General features: G+C 27.9%; 1 protein-coding gene across 1 annotated transcript; it reads left to right on the top strand.

The window, feature by feature from the left end:
• The first annotated feature begins 15,054 nt into the window (after window positions 1-15,054).
• LOC106349044 (flavin-containing monooxygenase FMO GS-OX2) lies at window positions 15,055-21,893 on the top strand. Its single transcript, XM_013788930.3, has 7 exons — window positions 15,055-16,757; window positions 17,909-17,979; window positions 20,191-20,346; window positions 20,506-20,588; window positions 20,697-20,832; window positions 20,906-21,079; window positions 21,503-21,893. The coding sequence occupies exons 1-7, from the start codon at window positions 16,208-16,210 to the stop codon at window positions 21,722-21,724; spliced, it is 1,392 nt and encodes a 463-aa protein (XP_013644384.1). The 5' UTR covers window positions 15,055-16,207; the 3' UTR covers window positions 21,725-21,893.
• The last annotated feature ends 996 nt before the right edge of the window (window positions 21,894-22,889 follow it).

The following is a 22,889-nucleotide window of genomic DNA, read 5'->3' as shown; positions in this document are numbered from 1 at the left end:
GAATGGTAAATAGATTTGGACATAACATTTTAAAACTAAAAAGACATTAATTTAGTTATTTTTTTTAAATTTTGGATGTAACTTTTTGTTAATTTTTGAAATAAAAAACTTGACATGCATTTTAAGTGAGTAGCAAATCATTTTTTTTCCGTAATTGTATGTATATCATATGAACTTAAAGTATGTGTAGTATCAATATAAATATTTTATATAAAATGAGAGATGTAAACTAGAAATATAAGGTTAATTATACATATGTTATGTTATCTTCGGATATCCATTCGGGTTCGGGTATTATCCGTTCGGGTTTGGGTATCCAATCTCTCCTTATTCAATACCCGTTCGGGTATTTTTGCTACTTTGATTCGGATTTCAGTTCGGGTTTTTTGGATCAGGTTCGGATGCCACTTTGGATATCAGGTAAAGTGCACACCCCTACTAATTAAGTTGTTTGTTTTTAATAACTTACCTTTCTAATATGAATTACTTGCACAAGTTGAAATCATTAAATATGCAAATAACTTATTGACAAAATTTGTTTTTAATAACTTACCTTTCTAATATGGATTACTTGCGCAAGTGGAAATTATTAAATATGCAAATCACTTATTCACAATATGGATTACTTGCGCAAGTTGAAATCATTAAATTTTATCGATTTAGTTTACCCTTGGGCAAGATTTAGAATTAAGACAAATATTAAAAACTTTCCTTATTATTCAAACGGTAAACTTGCGCATGTTGATATCATATTTATTATATTGCTTACAAAATATTTTAATGTTTCTAATTAGGTTGTTTGTTTTTAATAACTTACCTTTTTAATATGGATTACTTGCACAAGTTAAAATCATATCATATGCAAATCATTTTTTGACAATACACATTTAATATCTTTCTTTAAACGATTTCATTATTTATTGTGCGTCATTAATATGAGAAATAAATCGACTGTATATATATAGGAGACACCCAAATTCTTAAAATACAAACATTCTCTTTTCATTCTTTAAAGTATTATTCACAAATCTCTTCTCTCATACTATTAAGGTATTACGACGATCCTGCTTGTGTGCTAAGAAAAATGTGTTTAGACGCAAAAGCTCATCATCTTTAGAACCCTGAACTCAACTCTTTATGTCTTGTCTCCAAAAAACATGTTTGGTCTATTTTTCCATGTGTTGAATATTGGTAACGACAATATGGTCTTCCCTTTTTTAGTACTTTCTCTTTTTTTGTTGAATATAGTCCGGGAAAAGTATTAGAATTGTATTGTTTAGTAATACTATCTTATATCATTTTTTTTGTTGAATATACTATTTTATAACTAAGCTAGCATTATGTATTTTTTATTTAATTCATGAGGTCATTTTCTGACAGCAGAGAATTTTTTGGAATGGCGCAGAGAGGAAATTTCTCAGCGATATATAGGAAGGTTCAACTGAAGCCGCTGAAGTGGGATGGTGAAGGCGAAGAAAAAATACCCGTAGAGGCCCTTATGATTCTTAAATACGGCGGTGTTCTAGCTCATGCTGGCAGAAAACAGGTGTTTACATACTCTACCATTTAATTTGTCATTGTTATATATATATATATATATATATATATATATGTTTTCCAAATATGGAAGAATTGTTTAACTTATTGATGTTTGCTTCATCTGCATGCAGGCAGAAGAACTTGGTAGATATAATTTTTTGTAGGTTTCTAATTGAATTTGCTTTTTTTATCGAGAAATGTACTTCATAATTTATATTATTTATGAATAATATTTCGATTTTTATTATATTTTCTTTTAATATGTCTACATAAATGTTTGTTTATTATTTATGGAAAAATAATTTTATTCACCTAAAATAAAGAATTACGACACATATACAATACAATTCTAATTAATGATAATATAAAATCTGTTACTTCTAAAACTATACACTATTTATTCCATTTTTTGAATGAAAGTATCTTCGTAAACACACAAAATATTTTGTAACGTTACAATTATACATACACACAATATCTGCCTCGTCACAATATCTGCTTCATCTGCATGCAGGCAGAAGAGCTTGGTAGATATAATTTTTTGTAGGTTTCTAATTGAATTTGCTTTCTTTATCGAGAAATGTACTTCATAATTTATATTATTTATGGATAATATTTCAATTTTTATTATATTTTCTTTTAATATGTGTACATAAATGTTTGTTTATTATTTATGGAAAAATAATATTATTCACCTAAAATAAAGAATTACGACACATATACAATACAATTATAATTAATGTTAATATAAAATCTGTTACTTTTAAAACTATACACTATTTATTCCATTTTTTGAATGAAAGTATCTTCGTAAACACACAAAATATTTTGTAACGTTGCAATTATACATACACACAATATCTGACTCTTCATACTGACGTTACTGTGTTCCCTCTCGTGAGGTGCGGACCGAAAAGGAACACAAGGTGCGGACCGGTCATGTTTTTGTGTCCGCACAGGGTGCGGACCGGTCACCTAGTTCCAATTAACAGTGGATACAATAAATCCAATTCAAACAGATAATTTACTTAAACCTAATATTTATTATACCGCTCACTATATACATTTTCTGAAAATGTGTCGTGTAAAGCAGTCAAATATTCATTTTTTTAAAAAAAATCAGTAATTTTTTCAATGAAAAATGCTGATATTATAGCTGAGTTATCACTTTCAAGAATGATAAAAATATTTTAATATTTAAAAACCGAAAATTATATGGTAAGTCGCTTAAAATAAAATTAAACAATTAATTTTTTATTAAAATATACAATCATATAAATTGTTTTAATAAATTTTTAAAGCACAGAAAAATAACTTTAATAAAATATCATTTACAAAATCAAAATGTTTTAACATTTTATTTTAGTGCATTTGATAATTTTTATATATAATTATATTATTTTGTATTTATTAAATATTAAATTGTATAAGGTATTATTTTTTATTTTTTTAGTATTTCAACTTTTTATTTATGACTTTTTGATAAAATTTGTGTAATTTATTTGATTAACTATGTGATCTACTTGATAAATTTTTAATTATAAAATTTACTTGATGTTAATTTATTAAATTTTATTTATATAAATTATTTAATTTAATATGAAAATTTATATAAATTAAAAGATTTTTATTTTTTATTTATGAAAATATAAATAAAATAATCCATTAATTTAATTGATTTGATAATGATTGATATTATTTTGTAGTATCTAAACCTGCAAAAATAAATTATAGTTCTTTTCAATTTTTCATAGATTATTGGAAAATTTTAGTCAATTTTTTGATTTGCAAACTAATAAAAAGTTATTAAAAAGATGACACCTAATGTTTTATATTGTTAGACACAAGATCAGTTATTGTGTTGTTTGGAAACAAAATGATCAATGTCATTTATTGAATTATTATTGGTTTAAAATTATAGAAAATAAAGAATCACAAAATTACGCATTTATAACTAAAATTTAATATGCTTTATTAATATGTGTGAAAATTCTAAAATATGCATCATTCTGAAACAAAATAATATATCTTTGTAAAATAATTATAACTACAAAATAATAAGAGTTATTATGGTTTAACTAAATATATTATTATGTAACACATAATATATTATTGTATCAAATAATTTCATGTATTATTGTTATATATTATGGTATAATTAGTTGTGATTTAAATATGATATATTCTATGCATGTGTTAGATTGGTAATATATGGTATTATTTATATGACCCAAGAATTTGTGTATTATTTACTAAAATATCATTAATGAATGGTTAAAATAAATATTAAAAACTAGTGGCATATCTTGTAATAAACACAACAACTAATTAAAAAATAAGTTTCTCTTTTGATAGATAAGATTAAATGTACAGTTAATGAAAGATATTTTGAATATGTCCAAAAATTGAATATACACAGTAGCTAAAAGATAGATAAAAATATGAATCTAAATTAATAGATAAGATGTCTAATTCTAATTAGTATGAGACTTTTGGAAAAAAAACCCAAAATTTTTCATGTGGACATTGCATCACATATATAAAATAGACAAATATTATACTATTAATCAATAGAGTTGGAATAAAGATGAAATATTCCAACAATTGAGCAGAATCAGGAGTGTAAAAATCAGCAAGATTGACCAAAAAGAAATTCAAGTTTGCTGGTCATAGATTTGATGGGAAAGGTTGTATGTGGTACAGACCACTCAAAATTCCTTAATGTTCAGTTGTTTGAGGAGATCCCTCAAGATGACCTGGTGAATCAAGGTGCCAGTGATTTATCATTTATGCCGAAAGGCTTCCTAACAATGCAACAAATGTTAGATTGATAATTTCTAATTGTGTTAACAAAATACTAAGTGGATAATTTTTATGGTGATCAAGGATTAGTTGAATAAATCTTAATAGGTGTAGCGAAGGTTAGGTGAAGAGTTCCATTGATGAGTACGACAGTACAAGATTGGTGCCAAATTTTGCTGAAGGTCGAAACCAATAATTTTAATAGTACTTGGTTTTAGTGGATGACAGTTTTCGATCCAAGTTCCACGCCATAAGTTTAAATAAATATTGTCTGGTATATAAGTAATGTCCAATTCTAAATAGTATGAGAACTCTTTTTCAGAAAGACCCAAAACAAATTCATGCGAACCTTGTGTACCGGTTCCAAAATAGACAATAACTTATTATTTTAAATTCTTGTAACAATATTAATTAATTATAAACTTTGATTTTTCATTTAAATTTTTAAAAAAGTAAAATTACTATAACCTTACATATTTATAAAAAGTATTTAATTAACCTATCATGATTTTTCTTTTCTTAATCAATCATGTTAATTAGTAATTTTAAAGAATCAAACTTTATATAATAAGATTATCTTGGTTTTATCACAAATTTTTCCTGTTTGAGAAAATTATTTTATGCTGTAGATTAAGATGGACTCTTCTAAAAGCAAAGTTCTGAAAGTGTTCTTAGATGATATCTTATCTAGACCCAAACCCTCTAAATTTGTGGTGATTATCTTCTAAATTGTCTAAAAATATATTACTAATAATAAATAATACATAAATTATTATATAAATTATGGTCATACATATTACAAATCATATAAGATGGCTTAATATAAATTTTAATGTTTGTGAATCATGAAATTTAAAATATTAGTATATATTTTTTATGTGTTTCAAAAAATTATATATTAATAAACTTTAAACTTTAGTAATAAACTTCAAAACTATCAAATAACAATTTAAACATCTAATTAAGTTTAATTGTTTCAAACGATAGGTATTGAGTCACTGTCCACTTAGGGCCTAACGTTTGTTGAATACTGCTTAAGAAAAAGGTCGTAGATAGAGATGAACTCTTTTAGCAGAATGAGAAAGATTAGTAATCCTCCTAATTTCTAATGTTACATGGAGGTTAAATACAAAAAAAACGGAAAATATCATCTTTGGATTTTATGGCTACTGCTCATCCCTAATTTTCCTAGCATATAAAGGGCTTTAGAAAAATTCCAGTAGTTTATCGTGTAGTATAATATATAATAAAGTTTTATTGCGGAGGATAGGACAGTTTATTTGAGAACTCAGTGCGTGAGTAGGTGGGCAGCTAAATAGGTGAATGTGTTGATCACGTGTAAGAATAATATGTAGCAGACGCGGATATATAAACGTGTTTTAGTATTTTCACACATATTAAAAAACACATTAATTATATATTTTTTTAAAAAATTATCAAAATCTAATATTTTTTAACTAGTGATCTTTCAATAAATTCAATTAATTTTATTGAAATTTGCAATTTTTGTATAGAAAATGTAAAAAAATTATTATTACGAAACAATTTTTTTCTAAAATTTTTAATTTTAATGGAATGGAAGAAGTATAAAAGTAAACCAAGATTAATATCAATATTTCACCCCATAAAGGACATATATAGAGCATCGTACCTGAATCCGAGCCTTTGTATTTCTGTGTATATTAGTTGGACAAACTAATTCGATCAAAAATTTCTGGAAGGCAATATTCGAGATGAAAAAGAGGGTTATGTCTTACAAAAAATAAATCATTATCTACTTAAGTAGTTGAATGATTTCCCATGAGGTTAAGAAACTAGGGTTCAAATTTTCACACTAATATTTTAATTATGGTTGATTATTATAGACGTCATAAGTGATACCATCATACCACCATCCTACTATTCACAAGTTTTTAAGATTAGAATATATTTTCCTAGTTCTGCATCTCCTGGTTAGTAGAATAATATTAGCGAAATGAAGTTGAAATATTTATCGTAGACATGGTCCATGGATCTCGACGTTTCTTGTTTTATTTACTCTACGGTCCGTACCTATCAAAAGCAATCAACAGTGCAGTCCCAATATATTTTGTGGCCTGAAGCATAATTATAAATAGTGGCCTATGCTATTTAATAATATTTTTATATACTATATATTATATACAATATTTTATTTTTAAGAGAAACATATTTTTGTTTAGTTCTGCATAAAAAAATTAGATGAATAGTAGACTATTAAGTGATATTGTACCTATAATGTTTAGTGTTTTAAACAAATAATAAACACATTTTAGTAGTTTCTTGAACCATTTTTTTGTTAAAAGGTTTTAGAGAAAAATATTTTTGAACCATTATATTCTAACATTAGTTTCTTTCTCACATACACATTCAATCACATTACATTCTTCTTTACTTTCTATAATTTCATATGCAATGATGGAGATTAGAAAACACCCAATAATAACAAATGGTTATAAATAGCAAAGATAATAGAAACAAAAGAAATAACAAATCAGGTGTCCAAAACAAAAGATAAATATAATGTGAACATAATATAAAAACATAGACTTTAATAGTTTAAGAAAAATCACAATACAGAAAAAAGAATGCTTAAACTAAGAAGTCAAAAACAATATTTTTAACCACTCAGCTATATTAATATTTTAAAAATGTGGCCTCAAAAGTTATACTTTTTTTGTGGCCTGAAACTCTTGCTTCATCAGCCTTATGGAAGGCACGGGCCTGGCAATCAACGATGAAAAATGAGATGGTCCGTATGCTCAACTAAACCAAAACGCTCAATAAGAAGCGTGAGTTATGACATATTAACTCAGGCTAAAGCTTTTTGGGGGCTTTTTCTTAACTCTCTTCTCCATTTAATTTATCAAATGAATTCCGCAGAGCATGGCATAATTTCTTTATGGAGAAAAACAGAAATGTTATTACACGGTAAAACTATTGGAGTTTAGACCCCAAAAAAAACTATGGGTTCTTACAGTATCCAAAAGAAAATATGCTACTAAAATGCATCTATGGATGCAAAACCTCTACTTCTTGCATAACATATGTAAACGACTTTGAATATTGCTGAAGATAACCATTGAAACCAGAAAAGACTCATTGTTTTCTTAAGAAACAAAAAGAATTTTTAAACCATTTTCAATTCACCTCTATTTTTCTTTTATAAAGAATAAAAAGGAGAAAACTATAAATGTGGGAAAGAAAAAGAAAAAAAAAATAGAGCGTAACTGGAAAAATAGTTTCAGCGATAATAAAAGTAGAGTAACAAATATTTCTACTCAGTTACTATTTTAAGAAAATTAATTTAAATTTGTTTTCTGTCCATTTACTTCAAAACTAAATAAAAGTAGAAGGATCTATCACTCTACAATAAATACAAGGAAAATTTTATTCTGAAACTAACATTTTTTTTCTTTCTATTTTCATCTTTTTATTTCTACCATTTTACTCCCCTAAATACGGAAGCAAAACTTGACTTTTTTTCAAAAGATATTTTCATTCAAAAGGTTTATCGATCCGAGAGGGTGCAGATTTATAATATATTTCTCTATGATAAAACTATATTGGTCGCTACACTATTAATCACATCCGTAATATTATTTCCATCAAATCTATAATTACAATGTGTTTTTTTTTGTTTATGTTATTTTAGTACCTAGAGTAACTCTAAAAATAATTTGACTTGATTGGTAATTTTATAAAGTAAATAAGAATAATTTTTTTCACCTCTTTTGTTAACTATTTTAACCATCATGTTTCAAAAAACAATTTTAACCATTCAAACTCATAAAGTAAACTCCAGTAACATAAAAAAAAAAACTATTTTTAATTTTGTTTTCTCATATTTAATCTGATTTATTCTATTAGATTGTGACAGCAATAGTTTATTACTCTAATAACAAATCTATATTATAATGATTGAGTTTTTGCTCTCTCCTCAACTCGCCACGTTAGCGTTTCGTGGATCTTACTTTTAAAAGGTGTGAAAAAGTATCAAGCTTATGGCTCGAATCCCGGATTATTGAGATATAAATACCAACATTTATACCACTAAACTAAATGATACTTTGTACATTGATGGCCGAAACTAATATATATTTATGAAGGTCGGAAAAACCCTTGCTTCTTCGCTTTTCTTTGTGGGTCGGACCTACAAGTGTATTATGAGTTTCATTTTTAAATGAGCTTCATCACGTTATATGAAAAAAGCAACAATTATAGTTTTCCCATATTGTAAATTATCTTCGTTTAACATGAGTTAGGGTTATTTTCATCATTGTCTCAGACAAGTATGAGTTACATAGTTGCACTGTGTGTCTGTTCGTAATTTATTTTTTCACCGGTGAACTCTTCATTTCCCCATCTTAAATCGCTTGATCATAAATATTCCTGATTTGTAGCCCTTCTGTAAACCCTATATATATGATTCTCATCTTTGATGAACCTAATCTGCATCTACACAAAACTCATTGATTCCTTTTAGCTTTAACCATCTTCCAGAAAATGTCTCTCTCTATCTTTCCAGTTCCTCAAACCGACGTCTCCGGCGTCCGTCACTCAACCTTCACATCTCTCCGTCTTGGTCGTAGTAGTCAGAGCATAGTCTCTAACATCCTCGCTTCTTGTATTCCCTGAACTTCAAGAAAGACAGTGAGTTTATAGGAATCACGGTTCTCTTCTTTGATGAAAAGGTAAGTTAATCTTCGATTTACCACACTTATTTAATATAATCGTTATTAATTGATTTCCTGATTCTTTGTTGAATAATGTTATTTGTAGATTCTGTGATTCATGGGTTTATTCCCACTAGACGTGCTAATCATTACATACCATCTTTGAAAGTCGGTTTCATTGTGAAAGTCGATCGTTTTGAGGTTGCTAGGTGCTCAAGCATGTACAAGATAACTAATCATTCATTCCTCATTCATTTCATCTCACCAACTATTATTGATGAAGTCATCACGGATGCTCCTAAGATCAATCTCCAGTCAAAATTAGATTGTTCGACAATTTCCAAGTGATTGCGAACACAAACCTAGAACTCCCATGTATATTATCATATTGCATCTGAGTTTATATTATGTTTCGATATCATAACTGATATTTAAACTCGTAGATGTGGTTGGGCAAATTCGTTATGTCCAGGACTCTGACCTTACCAAAGAAACAGCTCGAGTCGTTATCCGTCTTCTTATTGATCCGTAAGAAACAATCAACACACAATTCCCTTTATATTATTATCTATATTGTGCTAACATTAATAATCAAAAATATTTCATACCAAAAATTTGTGATCGTCTATTTATCTCCCTTACTTATCAAACTAATTTTATACAAACCTTTATTTTACACCTTAAAAGAAACCACAACAAGGCAAACAATCAAAACACCAAAAACTAGAATTCCAAAAAAAGACGAATCATTAATGATCACCTCTCTTTTTTTGTCTAGTCTTAGAAATAAACTTCAAAACAAATATATCAAACCAATCACCTCAACTAAAACTCAACGACACATACATCGAGTCAGCTAAACAAATACAAACTACATGACCAACTATTTAACAATTTCAAAACTTACTTTCGCAACGAAGAAGACAAAGACGACAACCAATATCAGTAAAATTACTTAAACAAAAAAGCAGAGTAAGTTACGAACTTTGATAAATATAACTAAACATGATTTTTGTTTACATATTACCCATCAAATAAAAGAAAAACAAACACAGACACACCAGAAGATACAAGAGACTATCCCGACGGACACAAATGCAGCAACAACATCTCCACCTGCTCACTCCTCTTGTCTTATAAAAATAGCTTACATGTCCAATATCAACTGGTCAGTGCTATTGTCTTCTTATGAGAAATAAATAAATTCGTTAAAAATCCATTAAGACCCAAATACTCATAACTGTCACTCATTTTATAGTTATTTCTACAAGTCCTCATGTATTTGTTTTTAAAGTTTGGTAAGAGCAACACGTTTAAAAAAATAAAAAAGAAACATATAGCAAACATAATAAAGATAATGAAAATTATTACTTATAAGACACGACTTACACTACTAAACTGGAGAAAAAATATCCAGAACAAAAGGTACTCTCAACAACTTTAATATAATTTATATACTCTCAACAATAAAAGAAACAAATTAAAAAGACAAACAACCAATAAGTCTCAGTGACACAATAAACGACACCACAAACTATATCAATCACATTACTATCACAATTTAGTCATTCATAAATAGAGAACAATGCATACACAGTTCATCATCACAATTCTATTCCTCGAACAATAAAAAAACTTGAAAAACAGCTCAAAACGCAAAATTCACAACTATAATAATCTTAGCAAATATTGAGATGAAACAAAAACTCTGTCGACAACTCCGCGCTTGCGCAGGGGCAATGCCCCTAGTTAATTATATGTTTCACTAGTAATTTACCAATCAAATTGAAACTTGCAAATATTTCTTTATTTTTACTATGATCACTGTTAATTGAAAATATATACACAATTAATTTTACTCTCAGTTTTATTATAATAATAGCATTTATTTTAGTTATTTATTCTCTTCCTTAATTTTTGCCATTTTATTCTGTTCTATCTTTTGCTTTTGTTTTTTACTCTGGTTTATTCTGAAGCTACCAGTCAGACCCTCAATGTTTCTCACCAGACTCATTATTCTAATTTGTCAATATGATTTCTTTTCTGGAAACAGATGATCATTCACTCTAGGTGAATGAGATATGGGCTCTGATTGGTAACCATCGCGTAATCACAGAATTGCGGAAAAAATAGTTAAGCTGCGGAAAAAAATAAATTTTGCGGAATGATGGAATACTTGTTAAATTGAATAAAATATGTATTTGGTATTTACTTTGTTATAAGGAAAAACAAAATGTGAAAATAACTAAAATTTATTAAAAATACTTTAGTTCTTATTATAAATATTTAGCTTATCTTTCGATACGTTTTAATAAGAGAAAAAGACTAGGATAGCACCAAACCAAGTTTATGTTCCCAAAGTAGCACTCAAGGCTCAAAGTCACAAAAATAGGTTTCATTAAAGAGGTAAATATACACTTATACCCCTTGGGTTAATTAATCCAAACCTTAGGGTTTAGAGTTAAGGGGTGGGGTTTTGGAATTAGGGTTTAAAATTTTATAAAAACAAAATACTAAAATAGAAAATAAAAATTTTAAAAACAGTTTCAAAAAGTATTTTTAAATTATAAAAAGAAAATTTGAAAAAAAAAAAATCGAAAAAAAAAATTATAAAAATTTCGAATCTGAAAACATATAATCTGAAAATATATAAAAAAAAATTCTTTTTTTCATTTTTTTATTTTTATTTTATTTATTTTTATTTATTTTTGTTTGTTTATTTAATTTTAAACCAAGGGTATTAGGGATATTTCACCCTTTAATGAATGTCATTTTTGTGACTTTCTCCTTCTAGTGTTATTTTTGAGACATAAACTTCAAAGGTGCTATTATTGACATTTGCCCTTTTAATAATAGATTGACATTTTATAATTCTACAAAATAATTTATAGTATAACTTTATTTACAACATAACTCTTGATCGCTAGAAAAATTACTGCTATTTATTTTAAAATTTAAATTGTTATTAGCATATAATTTAATAATATAAAAATCTTAATTTTGTAAAAAATTTCACAACAATCTACTAATACTCAATTTTCCACCTAATGAAATTCTCTTTATTTTTTTGTCAAAAAAACGCGAATTTGTATTTTTGCTTTTTTTTTTTTCATTCTGCAACTTTTCTTGATTGGTAAAATATTTGTGGAATTGTGTTTGAAACGTGATTCCACCATTCCAAAAGGTTACTAACTAAAGCTAAGGTAAAGGAGATGGAAATTTAACGCTGGAAACTTTAGAATAATCTGGCTCTCAAAAAAAAAAAAACTTTAGGGCCACTATAATTAGAGTAATTGTTTTCTTTTGTCAGCAGTAATTGTTTTTTTTTGTTATGAAAGAACTTTTTTTGTTATTTTTCAGCTGGAATGTTTACTTTTAGATCGAGGTGGAAACATTGACGTGTGTGGTGGACCCTTCTAAACTTTCCTTTACTTTTCCACTTATTATCAGTAGGATTACACAACCATCATATACCAACACTAATGACATTTCTTTTGTAACAAGTTATCTTTTTCTTTGTTGATAAATACACATTTCAACCAAAAAAAGATACAGTATAAATGAAGAGTTAAAATGAGGTAAGAGACCTTCGCTCCACTCACCTCACATTGAATTAACCTATTGCGTATTTATCCGAAAGACTATTTTATTTTTGTCAATAGATGAACTCGGATCTAAAGATACATTTTGGCAATTATTAATTTTGGCAATTATTAATTTTGTTACAATAGTAAAAAAGTTTTAATAATGTTTAACTTAGACTATTTTGTTTCTAGGTTTGGTTTCTCAACTTTTTTTTGGCATAAATTTATTTAGGTTAGTTACATTGAGCTTATAATTTCGCTAATTTCTCTATAGAAAATAATAACATTAATCTGTAAATAAAAACAAATATAACATTCATCTATTATAGAAAAATATATAGAATTTTTATTTTAAAATTTTCACTTTAAATATATGTCTCTTGTACTTTATAAATTATCCGATATAACCTACATTTTTTAGAGTGATAAAACGATAGAAATCAGTAAAATCAACCAAATACTTTTTTCTAGCGAAACTAACATGATCAATTTTTTTATTCTTTTTCATCATGATTGGATGTATTTTAAATGGAATTCAGAATTTTTAAGAATTTTTTTTTTTTTGTTACTCTTAGAATTCGATCCAACAATACTCGATTCTTTTAAGAAATATCACGTGCGATAAGTGGTTTTACTTGCCGACAAAAACGAAAAGTAAATGCGCATTTTGTTGGAGTTTGGCAAAACACATGGATATTGGTTAGTAATTAAAGGATTGCGAAACTTGATCCACCGATTATTTATTAGCTCTACACGTGAAGTCACTGTTCTAAAAGTTGGATTAAGCAGACGCCTAAAGCCTACGCCCGACTGATCGGTAGAAATATGTGAGTGACGTATTGGGGGCAGGGCCGGCCTAGAGGGCAAGCCACCCAAGCCGTGGATTAGGGCATCCAAAATAATAGGGCATATTTTTTAAAAAAATATTCGTATTATTATCTATAAATAAATAAATATTTGTAATTTTTTTTGTTAAAATATTATTTATAAGGCATTTCTATATAAAATTTGTTGAACTTTTCAACTATATTTATAAATTTGTTATATATTAAATATATTAGTAAATTTCCATTTTAGATGATAATTCAAACTCTAATTAAAATTAGCAACAAAACAGATTTTCTTTTGGTTTCAATTTATTATTTTGCATCGTTTTGCATAATTTTATTTTATTCTAATTTTTCTTTTTGTCATCTTTTCTCTTAACTCTTAATATATAGTTTAGTTTTAATGTTTCAGTTTTTTCAACTAATCCTTTACGTAGTAAAAAGATATGTTTGTTAGTTCATAGTTTTCGAAATGTGATAAAAGCTTGATAGCTTCACTTTATTACGATAATATTTATGGATTGTGTTTACTGATTTTTATGATAGACATATAATGGATGGTTGAAAAAAAATGACTGTAGAAATTTAGTGGATAATTTTGCATAAAAAAATAAAAAACAAAATTAATTTTACCAATAAATATTTTTATCACAGTTTTATTTCCTGAACAAACTATAGACTTCCATTTCTATTTAATAAAAATTAAAGTTGTTTTATACTGTTTTATGATTTTGATAAAATATGAAAAATGTTAGTCCGGCACTGATTGGGGGCTATGTGTACAATAATAATGATTTTCTAAAACTATGTACAATTGTCAAAAAATTTCAACATCCTAAACTACACTTTTCATATTTCATATCATTTTCTCTTTCTTCCACATCATAATTCAATAACCATATAATTTCTTTTATTTACAACGGTTTTGTTTAATAAAATTCAATATCCTACCATACTATTTTTATTTCATATTTTTATCTTTCTTTATTGTTAATAATATTTTATGATATATTTTATATATCTTAAACTTGAACTTTTTAAAAAAGATTTTAATATTTATATTTTAAAATAATAAATAACATTTAAAAATAACTTGAAAATAATATCATTGATTATAATCAAGTTTATAACAAAAGTTACATAGTTTTAAATAATTTTAATTTATTTCGTATTTATATTCTTAACTATTTTGATACAATACAAAATTAATATTATTAAAAAGTTATGAAACAAATATTAAAATTAATATTAATAAATGATGCAAACAAACAAAAAAATAAAAACACATAAATTAATTCAAAAATTTAGTTTTAAAACTTATAATAATTAAAATTATAGTAATTACAAAAATAAAAGAATTTTAAGTGTTCAAAAAGATTATTATTGGAATTTGTTTAACAAAAAAAGTTTTAAAACACCAAATGAATGAGATTAATCTCTATTTATAAATATATGTCCAAATAAAATAAAAGAAAATTCTATTAATAGAGTATGAAAATGATGAAATTTTGTTATTAAAATATAAATATAAAAATTAATTTTCTATGAAATAAATGACATCAAATAATGGAGTTAAAAAAACAAAACAAACTATTTCATTCTCTTTTTTCTTCAAACCCCTTTCCAATGATAATATGCCATGTGGACTCTCTCTCTTCACCCATGTTCGATTCAATTAGTTGAATCTTTCAACTATGATTAATCCACCTATGATTTAACTCTTCTTTCAACACATGCATTGTAAGTATTAAACTGTTGAATTAAAGTTTCAACACATCCATTGCTTGTAGTCTAACACTTAAAATATTGATTCTGTTTATTAACACAATATTTTATTTTCTTATTAAACCCTAGTCTTTTATAATGTATTGTATTTAACACTTTAGTGAAAATATCTTTTAAATAAATTTAATTTTTACTTGAAATTTTTAGTATTTTAAATCCAATAAAATAAAGAAAAGATTATAACATTATCACTAAAAATTTAAAATTTAAAATTTAAATTGTATTAATCAATTTATTTTACATTCTTTTTCTATCAAAACCATACTACTTTTTTATCAAAACCGTACTCTTATCCACACTTATTCCACGAACTGCATGAACCTCAATTGGACCGTATCACACTTTAATATCTTATATTATCAAAACAACGGTTACTATTCAGACCCTAAATCCCAAATCCGGAAAGGTAAAAACAGGTCTAAGATATATCTCTATAACAAAAAAATCATAATGATGGAACAGAGATAACAGATCTAGATGAAAGAGAAGAGACAAGAACTAAAGAACTAGGATAGGAAAAAGCATGCGACACAACAACTAATAATCAAATAGACTAAATGCTGAAATGAACACCACACAGAAGCAAGAACAATAGAAGACAATAATAAATATAATATAAATATTTGGAAAGACATTGTAAATAAAAATACATTTTACATTATTTTTACAAATATGATTATCAAAATATGTTAAGAATATAGACAATACATAAAAGTACAGACATATAATAAATTTGGAGAATATATACATACTGTTTTCTATATTGTATTATAAAAGTATGGGGTTCATCTGAGAAGAACTCATTTCGTAAAAGGTTCTGTTTTCCTCTTTTTCAGCAAAATTTTTTTTTTTAATAATGAAAATAGGTATTTGTATATATCTTCCTGTTCTATATAAACCTATTTCTCTTAGGCGGAGTGGACAAAGACAACATACAACTAAATAAAAAAACAAACATAACATTAACATTTGAAAAATGGCACCAGCTCAAAACCTAGTCAGTTCGAAACACGTAGCGGTGATCGGAGCCGGAGCATCCGGGTTAATAGCGGCCAGAGAGCTCCATCGTGAAGGTCACACCGTCGTCGTTTTTGAGCGGGAGAAACAAGTGGGAGGTCTCTGGATTTACTCACCTAAATCTGAATCCGACCCGCTTGGTCTCGACCCGACAAGACCTATAGTTCACTCGAGTGTCTACGAGTCTCTCCGAACCAACCTCCCGAGAGAGTGTATGGGTTTCAGGGATTTTCCGTTCGTGCCATGTGTTGATGACTTTTCAAGAGACTCGAGAAGGTATCCGAGCCACAGGGAAGTTCTTGCGTACCTTCAAGACTTTGCTAGAGAGTTTAAAATAGAGGAGATGGTCCGGTTCGAGACCGAGGTGGTTCGGGTTGAGCCGGTTGATGGAAAATGGAGGGTCCGATCCAAAAACTCCGATGATCTCTCCGAAGAGGAGATGGTCCGGTTTGACGCAGTCGTTGTTTGCAGTGGGCATTATACCGAACCTTATGTTGCTCATATTCCTGGTAAAGATTAGTTTCTAATTGCTTTTATAGTTTTGCAAGTTATTTGTTTATGATTACTTTCTGCCTCAATGCTTTCTGTCTCTTTTTGTCCGCTTGTTGCTGATAATATATGGTTCGTAATGAGTTAATGCTTTTGACCTAAAAAGAAACCAAATTGCGGTGAAAGAGTTGGTAGCAAACCCAAGTGAAATTGTTTAGGTATTATTTAGATATTTCATAAATATTTCAGTTTTTTTGGTGTCTAAGAGAATTTCCAACCTCACTCTATATTTTAGTCCAAAATATAGTAAAAAAGAATGGTGTAATGAAGGAAAAATAAAAGTATTATTCTATAAATAAAATAACATTTTATTTATTTTTATTCATTACTGCATATTCCATTCTATTTTGAAATAAGATTGGAGATGTCCGGTTTAAGTAAATTTATTTTATCGCGTGTTTGTATTTCACACCTTCAAGGGTTCAACTAGCAAAATTGTTTACTTTGTTAATTTTTGAAAGTCATTTTAAAAATCAGTAACAAAAATAAGATATATTTCCTATATTTTGAAAATTAGATTTTTGGAATTTCACCCATTAATATGTATAACATAAATACTTATTTTGTTATTAGTTGTTTTGATACATTTAATATTTTTATGATGTTTCACTATATGTCTATATATTTTAACTTGTATACTATATGTCTATATATTTTAATTTGTATTTTAGTTTTAAAATAAAATGCTTTAGTAAGAGTCTAAGCATCAATCTTAAGAAGAAAAAAAAATATAAAACATCAATCTCTAAAATCAAAGAGAGTATATAAGAATGATGCATTTGAATGTTTATAATTTAAGAGTAAAAAGTAAAAAGTAAAAATTAGATTAATGTACTTTTTGCTTACTAATTTTTTGTACTTAGGAAAAGGTAAACAAAGAGAGTATATTGTGTATTTTCAGAAACCGTTAAAAACTTGATAACTTTTCTTTACAGAACTCTATAGATAAATTATCACCACGAGATTTTTTTAACCCCATCAACGGATTTTGGATTACAATTGTTTACATACATTCCCTACTGAAGACTTTATGATCATTTTTGTACGGTCTATATATATTCTGGAAGGAAATTCAGTAAAAAATATTTAATTAAAAAATATGTATATATAGGGATAAAATCATGGCCAGGAAAGCAGATCCATAGCCATAACTACAGAGTTCCGGGTCCATTCAAAAATGAGGTACACATAAAATATATGGCCCTTGTTTTTTCTCATAAATTCATATTATATGGTTCTTATTAGATCTCAGACAGATCTAAAAACCAAATATTAAAAACATTATATAGGATCACCAATATATATATTTTTAAAAGAAATATTAAAAATGTTATACTAAAACCAAAAATTACAGTACCCATTTTATTAAGACAAAAATGTTTCAATTAGTTATTAATATTTCAAAACTTATCATTATTTTTAGTTACAGAAAATCCAATTGATATTATTCCATCTACATAAACTAGATATAAATTGATAGCAAAAAGCATGATCACATTCTTAAATAAAATAAAATATTAATTTAGGTGATAATTATGAATATAAAAATACGAAATTTATGCTAAACAACAAATTTATATCACTGTACAAATAATAGAATATAGAGGATGTTAAAAATATAAATTAAATAAGTTATTACAATAATAATTACCAAATATAGAAGAAGCAAATTAATTTGTGGATTTATAGGTTATCAGAATTAATATTATTTCGGTACTTATTGGTTAATTGAAGATAAAATGGTTTAGATAATAAATATTAATATTGTATTTATATTAGGGAGATTTGATATTAATATAGTACTATGTGGAAAACTGATGGCAATAGAGGTGCTCTGATTTACGTGAAATAAAAAATATATATAGAGGAAGATGGCATATTTCAAAATAACTTTACTTCTTTATTTTGGGTGAAAATTATCACAAGTAACTTATTTTTTTACTGAAAAAAAAATTATCACAAGTAACTTCTTTTTTTTTTTACTGAAATTTTTTTAAGCTTATTGTAATTTTTTTTGTTTGTCATTTGTCTTAATTTCCCTCACAAATAACTTGTATGTTACATTTCTAGTTTAGGTTTATCTTTACAATTTTGTCGAAATTTATCCTGTTTAACACATTTCGTTTTGCATTGCTTTCAAACAGAAGAAGGATTCATATCCGTCAATATACAACATAACAGTAGCACAACAAAGAAAGCTTGAAAGCCTTAGTTTTTTAGGGATATAATAAAATACTAGGATTTGACGCGCATGTGTTTGTGTTAATAAAATAAACATTTGATGACGTTACTTTCCAGTGACATTATTCATTTGAAAAATACTTAGAGCATGATTAACCTCGGTTTCTTAGCCGAAATTTTTAACTCATGATTTGACACTTTTTGTTTTATGTTTTTACACTTTTTATTTTATGTTTTTACACTTTTCGACTAAGAGACGGTTCTTAGAGCACCATTAACGCACAACTTCTAATGTGGGGTGCTTATTCATTTATCTTTTTTTCTGAAAAAAATAAAAAAAATAATAAAAAAGGTTAATCAATCGCGGGCTATCACATGTTAGTGGAGTCTGCAAACAGTACAAGCATCATAAAAACAACTCTGCTTATTTTAGAGTTGGAAGCATCGTGGCTTATACTGTTTTGTGGGGTCTACACTTAAATCCCATAATAAGCATGTAACTGCGTTGCACTCTTATATCTTTTATTTAAAAGACGGTTTTAAACTTTTCTTAATTAAAAATTAAGAAAAGCTAAAAACCGTCTCTTAACCGAATCTAAAAACCCCAGTTAAAAGACTGGGTTAATCATTGATCTTAGAAAATTAATTGTTTATCTAAGACAAAGTTTTAAGTACGTATTACAATTACATAGGGATAGGGTTGAACGTCGGTTTGCAAAATTTAAATTTATAGACTTTAGATATTGTATTGAACTAAGAACTCTCACAAAAAATTTAGATATCCGTTTTGAAAATGATAACGTATAGCATATGTATAAAAATGAAGATCTATTATTTTTCAATATAACTGTTTGCTCACACAGATTGTATTAAAAAGATTGAAGGTACATATCAATCCATAGATGGGATGAAAATTACGATTAACAAAATATAAAATAAAACAAAAAGAGAGATGAGATATAATAATAGATCGAGAGCGTCATTCTTGTCTACCACATACACTTAGACTAAACTTTGCTTCCGAAAAGGTAAAAGTATCTCTCCCCCGAATTCTATATAATATGTATCATATACTAACTATTGGCTTCTTATGGTTATCTAATCAGTTAAAGTTTTTTTTGTGTTTGAAGGGTACAATTTCCCTTTATATGCGTTTTTAAACTAAAAAGAAAAAAGAATGATATGCTTTTTTTGTGTTGATGTTTTTGATAGGTGGTGGTGGTCATCGGAAATTTTGCGAGCGGTGCCGATATTAGTAGAGACGTAGCTAAGGTCGCCAAAGAAGTCCACGTTGCGTCTAGAGGGAGTGAAGCTAGTACGTATGAGAAGCTTTCCGTGCCCACCAACAATCTATGGATTCATTCTGAGGTAAAGCTAACAACTTTATTTTCAAACCATGATTTTAGATTATAATAGTTCAAAAAGAAATTCATCTATGGATTCATTCTGAGGTAAAGCTAACAACTTTATTTTCAAACAACAATCTATGGATTCATTCTGAGGTAAAGACATGTTTTTTTCTCGTAGATAGAGACTGCATGTGATGATGGTTCAATTGTTTTCAAAAATGGGAAGGCGGTTCATGCAGATACTGTTGTGTATTGTACCGGGTATGTTCTTTAATCATTTTCAATATTTTATGGTTAAATATAGCGAGATATCATATGTAAAATGTGGATGGATTCATTATATTTCTTATATCTTGGTTTACTGTCCAGGTACAAGTATAAGTTTCCATTTCTTGAAACCAATGGTTATATGAGCATTGATGATAACCGCGTTGAACCTTTGTACAAACATGTCTTTCCACCGGCGCTTGCCCCAGGGCTTTCTTTTGTTGGTTTACCAGGGATGGTTAGTCTTAATCGAAATTCATTTATTGGGTTCCAGTCTCTCACTTCTTTTTGACCTATGATTTTATGATCAGGGCATACAATTCGTCATGTTTGAAATCCAAAGCAAATGGGTAGCTGCAGTTTTGTCTGGACGAGTTACACTTCCTGCACCAGAAAAAATGATGGAAGATCTTATTGCATCGTATGCCATGCTTGAAGCGTTAGGTATTCCCAAGAGATATACACATAAATTGGGTAAAATTCAGGTACGCTCTCGTTTTCCGATATGATCACGTGTATAAATATATAGTAGGTCTTGATAGTTTCAAACATTTTGTATTAGTTGTGGTTATACACTTTCAAATTTATTTGATTTGAAGTGTCCTTTTATATTTTTAATTTATATGTTTGTCACAATCTTTAGTTTATCCTATTTTTATCTCACTAAATAATAGTATACTGATTGATGGCAAAATAAAACATTTAATTGTTTTTATTATGCATGGAAAACCATTAAAGTATATAATATGGAAAAAATGAAATCTATAATAGAAATGAAATCTATAATAGAGTTACTCTATTTTAATAGAAATTATAGAAGAAAAAAATTTGGGTTGGAGATGCCCTTACTGGTAAATTAGTAGCGTAATAAGAGCATCATTATATCAATGATTTTTTCTCTCTTGCAGTCTAATTATCTTGACTGGGTCGCAGAAGAATGTGGTTGTCAGCCTGTTGAGCCTTGGAGAACTCAACAAGTTGACCGTGGTTATGAGAGACTTGTTTCTAACCCTGAAAATTACCGCGATGAATGGGACGACGATGATCTCATAAAAGAAGCGTACGAGGATTTTGCTAGTAAGAAGTTGATTAGCTTTCTTCCTTCTTATTTCCCCAAATCAGGAAGATGATATCCCATAATGGTGCCTACTTGTTTTTAAGGGTCTACTTGTATTATTTTTAAAAATGTTGGTTTTAATAAAGCTGAATGTAAGGGTTGCTTGTTATACAATGGCTACTACTTTTCAAATTGTCCTAGGTTTTATCTATGAAAAATCAGGATGGAGGTTTAAGCTTTCATGGCATAACTTATTTCAAGTAAACATTGCTATGCAAGCACGCATGGATGATTTGGTACCAACCGCAATCATACTGCTTCCAAAGTTCACAACATGTGGGAGGCAGAACGGATCCGTTATTTGTTGATGCATATTACATACTTAAATAACACCTTTAGCAAAGTGTTACAAGACAGCAACATATGGAGATTATCTAAAATTAGATCTATTAACAAACATATATACATTGCCGTAATCACTGCAAGAAAACAGCGGCATGCCGAGGGAAAAAATCGTCGGTATGTCGTCGGAATAACACTATTCCGACGACATACAGACGAAAAAAGTCCTCGGAAATAACTCCTCGGAAATTAATTTTTTCTCGGAAATCCCTCAAAAATTTCCGACGGAATTCCGAGGAAACTCCAACGACCACCAGTTTGTCGGAAAGATCTTCGGAATATACCGAGGGAGGACTTCCTCGGGATATTTCGATGGACTTTCCGATGGTCCAATCCTCGGAAGTTCCGACGAAATGTTCCTCGGAATTTTCATTGGGAATTTCCGAGGAACAGAGCTCTCGGAAAATTCAGAGGAAGAGTCCCTCGGTATATTCCGACGACTTATTCCGAGGAAATGTTCGTCGGAAATTTCCGAGGGTCCATTTCCTCGGGATTTCAAAAAAAATTAATTTTTTTAAAAAATATTTTTTTTTAAAATTAAAATTTTTGAAATTTAAATTCGAAAATATAAAATTAAAATTGAAAACATATTAGATAATATTCAAAGTTGTACAAATAAAAATAAAACATTCCGAGTTTTTGAAAAAAAAAAACTACAGGTCTTGCACGTTCGGGAACACCTCGTTCGGGTACATCCTCTTCATCATATCCATCATTTGCTCGTTCAGCCTCTTCTGTGCCTCATAGCCCGCCTGTTGAGCCGCCATCTGGGTCTCCAACACAGATATGCGATCATCCTTGTCCTTCAACTGAGCCGTAAGTACTTCTGGATCAAC

Source organism: Brassica napus, chromosome A9 (assembly GCF_020379485.1).
Source record: "Brassica napus cultivar Da-Ae chromosome A9, Da-Ae, whole genome shotgun sequence".
NCBI classification, from domain to species: domain Eukaryota; kingdom Viridiplantae; phylum Streptophyta; class Magnoliopsida; order Brassicales; family Brassicaceae; genus Brassica; species Brassica napus.
The sequence above is the reverse complement of the archived record's forward strand: the minus strand, read 5'-3'. Positions and strand labels throughout refer to the sequence as shown.